At 35.1% G+C, this 3,703-nt stretch overlaps 1 protein-coding gene across 1 annotated transcript; it reads right to left on the bottom strand.

Annotated features, from left to right (window-relative positions):
* Window positions 1–2,173: 2,173 nt before the first annotated feature.
* Window positions 2,174–3,703, bottom strand: LOC142642664 (CASP-like protein 4D1). Its single transcript, XM_075817059.1, has 3 exons — window positions 3,549–3,703; window positions 2,828–2,951; window positions 2,174–2,446 (listed from the first exon to the last, which is right to left on the bottom strand). Exons 1-3 carry the CDS (start codon window positions 3,701–3,703, stop codon window positions 2,225–2,227), a joined length of 501 nt encoding a protein of 166 aa, XP_075673174.1. The 3' UTR covers window positions 2,174–2,224.

Genomic DNA, 3,703 nt, shown 5'->3' with positions numbered 1-3,703 from the left:
GTTTTGCCTCAGTGATTTTTCCCATTCGTAAACAAATCATTTTATCAAATTTATTTTCCGCTGCATTTAATTTAGTTGGTGATTTGTTTGTGCTACCACGCTCATTGCACGTAATTGAATCTAATTAATTTCACTTGGCTAAATTAATTGATTAAGTTATCAAGGGGGTCAATACATATTTGGTCGCGGTACAATCAAAAAATTGGTAAAGCTTTTCTTGTTTTTCAAATTAGGTGCACCGAGGGTACTCTTCTCTCTCTCTCTCTCTACAATTTTTAGATTCATGCTTATTTGTGAATATTAAATATATGAAGTAGATCATAGATTTGTTTTCATTGCATATTTCACGCATGTGATGTGATGTGATGTGATATATTTGATGTCCAGACTCTCATATTGGATGCTACCACCTTCATAGTTTAGGTAATTTACTGTCCTTTAAGTGGGTTGACAGAGAGGGGTGGATCATAAGTGAAGGGGGTGATTTGACAAAGGTTGTAGGCTGTGGCAATGGTATTTGGGAAAGGAGAAGGGCGTGGTGGTATGTTGGGTAGTGTAGTGAGCCTGGGGTGTTCTATTGTCTTAGAGCATCCACATCAGTGGGTGGATAATCATGTATAATGCAAAATTTTTTCAATTTTACACATTTTGAGCTACATCAGTGGAGCTAAAACTGGGTAAAATAGTGTAAAACCATTCCCGAGCTACAGTACCGTGTATATTTACACGGTTACTGTAGCTTATTTATACAATATTTTATTATTTCTCCTTCGCTCCTTTTTTTCTCTCTCTGATCCGTTTTCAACAGACTCATGATCCACCCCTCTCTGATACAATATTGCATATTTCGTGGGTCTTGTCGTGGATCGGAGCTCGCGGACGCTGGATCGGAGCTGGCGGATCGGCGATCAGAGCTAGCGAATCGCGATCGGAGCTGGCGGATCGCCGATCGGAGCTCGCGGATCGCGATCGGAGCTCGCGGATCGCGATCGGAGCTCGCGGATCGTCGATCGGAGCTCGCGGATCGCGATCGGAGCTCTCGGATCGCCGATCGGAGCTCGCAGGTCGCGATCGGAGCTTGCAGATCGCCGATCAGAGCTCGCAGATCGCAATTGAAGCTCGCGGATGGTGATCTGAGCTCGCCGATCGGACTCGCGGATGGTGATCTGAGCTGGTGATCGGAGAGGTAGTTGATGGAGAGGGAGAGGGAGAGGGAGAGTCTGAGAGATGGGTCTAGAGAGAGAGAGCAAAAGTGAGAAATGAGTTGGGAGAGAGAGAGAGCGGTAATTTAAGAGGTAGTTGGGGGAAAATAATAAAATATTAAAGAAAATTAATTATTTAATTAAAAATGGTGGTAGGATAGATGAACTGATGTGGAGGTTTTGTAAAATTAAATGTGTAAAATAGAAAAAGTGGGTTTTTAGTGTAAAAGTGAATGTGTAAAATGGAGGAGCTGGTGTGGATGCTCTTACACCCTTTGGCGTAAAAAATGCGTGTTAAACATAGAATAGTTTTGATTTGACAAATATTTTTATTTGGACCAAAAACCCAAAAAAATAAAAAAACGCGTACCTGAGAAATTTTTTATATCTAAATAAACACAACCTAAATATAGATACTATTATTACCTACAAGATTTTAGGTTGTTTGAGAATTACGTATGTTACAAAAGTGTTTATACGCTCAATCACAAAATCTCTTTAGAGCTTTCTCAAACTAATTCAAAGTCTCTCCATTTAAGGATTTTGGGCCAAAGCCACAAAATCCCTTAAGAGTAGAGCATATATTTAGTGCTCCAACGTTTATTCCTTATTAGAAAAGACAGCTTCCAAAGCAAATCAGAATGGGAAATTTGAATCAAATTCTAAATGAGTAAGAATTTGAGTCAAACTCTAACATTAAGTTGTATGATTTACATTCATGCATAAAATCTCAATATGGTTCTTAAAAACACGTTAGTGAAGAGTCGAGGAGTCGTTTATTAAACCATATATGAATAAAAATAAAATATACGAATCATGGGGCTAGCTGATGTGGTACAACATGGCTCTAGTACCAATTAATACAACTTAGGCTTATAGAAGCAGAATATGTAACATACAATGACAACAATTATTTCACAAAATCTAAGTTCTACAAGAAAACTAGGCTAGCTAGTAGACAGAAGAATAGAGAAAACCACACAAAAGAAACTTTTATTAATAACAACTTAATTAATCAACCCCTAAATTTTCTTTGCCAATGCATAGGAAGAGAGAATTGACAATATCGCCATGCATACAAATGCAGGGAGAAGGAGATTAGCTGCTGCAAATCCCTTACTTAAGTAATTCTTGAAACTGTTGTAAAGATCTAAATCGTTGTCTGTAACAATTAAGATTTTCTTTGTCTCTCTGCTAGCATCAATTCCTGCTGCTGCTGCACTGAGTAATAGGTATGATATAGCCTGCCAAGGCCATTCAATGTCAAACTCTAAATTTCAAATATAACAAAGTTGTTACATGGGTTTTTTTTTTTTGCTAAAATAGTTTTTATTATTATACCACGAGTGGCCTTATAAATGGTGACTCTTCTAAAGTTTAGTACTAATAGCAGGAGATACTTTCAAATTGGTATAGAAGAAAACTTTATCCTTTGATCAAAGGATAAGTTATGATGTTTCCTTTTTCTCTTTTGCAAATGTGAAACTTGAAATGCGTAATGCCAACTTTAAAAAAATATTAATTATAATTGGAAGCTATTTAAACACAAAATAAGCCTAAAAAACCCAAATATTTCATGTCAAAATGAAATTAGTACGATAACAATATATATGATGATTGTATACCTTGTCAGCATAAAATGTAAATACAATGCATTTATCGCTCTTCATTATGATTTGGAAGATTACAAATACAATTGTTTGCAAGACGGCATATCCAATGCCGATGATGGTTGCACCAAACATGTAGCTGCAATTTAACATGAAAATTTAAATTGTTAATTTTTTTTCAGTAACCATTCATATTTTTTCATTAGAATGAATATTTCAAGGCTGTTTTTAGTGTGCCAATTTAGAATTACTGCTAATTCTAATATATATATATATGATATTTACAATAATAAAAAATGAGGATATGACCACCGCTCCCCCTTGGTGTAGTGGTCACTTTACAAGTATAAATGCTTGTAGGGTGTATGAATAAGGATCGGAATTCAAGTTTGCATGAGGGAGCTTCATACATATATACACTTAAATTAGGCTAGAGTAGAAATTCTATCTTTTATAAAAAAAAAAATAATGAGGATATGAATCTTGGTTTTCCTAAAAAATAAGAGCAAGTTGTAACATTAAGTTATTACACTCTTAGTTATATATTTCTAATACCAAATAAGTATTCTTTGTATAAAATAAAAAAATAATAATAATTACTGTAAAATTAAACTCAATTAATAATGGACCATGGTTATTGAATTATCCATAAAAATAATAGTAATGGACCACTGCAAAGAAAATATCTAAAGATAATTACCGTAATGGTGGTGTAAATGAATTTTTCAGTGCTTACCTGTAGCTTCCCAGCCCATCAAAGAAGTAATTTTCTTGGCCAACTGTTTTATAGTGAGTACCGTTGTTAATAAGGATTACGAATGATATTAATAGGAAAAGTAAAGATATGCCCCTCAACGAAAGAATAGCAATATGAGATTTTGGTAGTGCCAT

The sequence above is a fragment of the Castanea sativa genome, chromosome 7 (genome assembly GCF_040712315.1).
Source record: "Castanea sativa cultivar Marrone di Chiusa Pesio chromosome 7, ASM4071231v1".
NCBI classification, from domain to species: Eukaryota; Viridiplantae; Streptophyta; class Magnoliopsida; order Fagales; family Fagaceae; genus Castanea; species Castanea sativa.
The sequence above is the reverse complement of the archived record's forward strand: the minus strand, read 5'-3'. Positions and strand labels throughout refer to the sequence as shown.

Coding starts and splice junctions, on each gene's coding strand:
- LOC142642664 (XM_075817059.1), bottom strand. CDS start 3,703: ATGGCACTACCAAAATCTCATATTGCTATTCTTTCGTTGAGGGGCATA. Junction 2,952..3,548: donor GATGGGCTGGGAAGCTACAG/GTAAGCACTGAA, acceptor GTTAAATTGCAG/CTACATGTTTGGTGCAACCA. Junction 2,447..2,827: donor TTACATTTTATGCTGACAAG/GTATACAATCAT, acceptor TGGCCTTGGCAG/GCTATATCATACCTATTACT.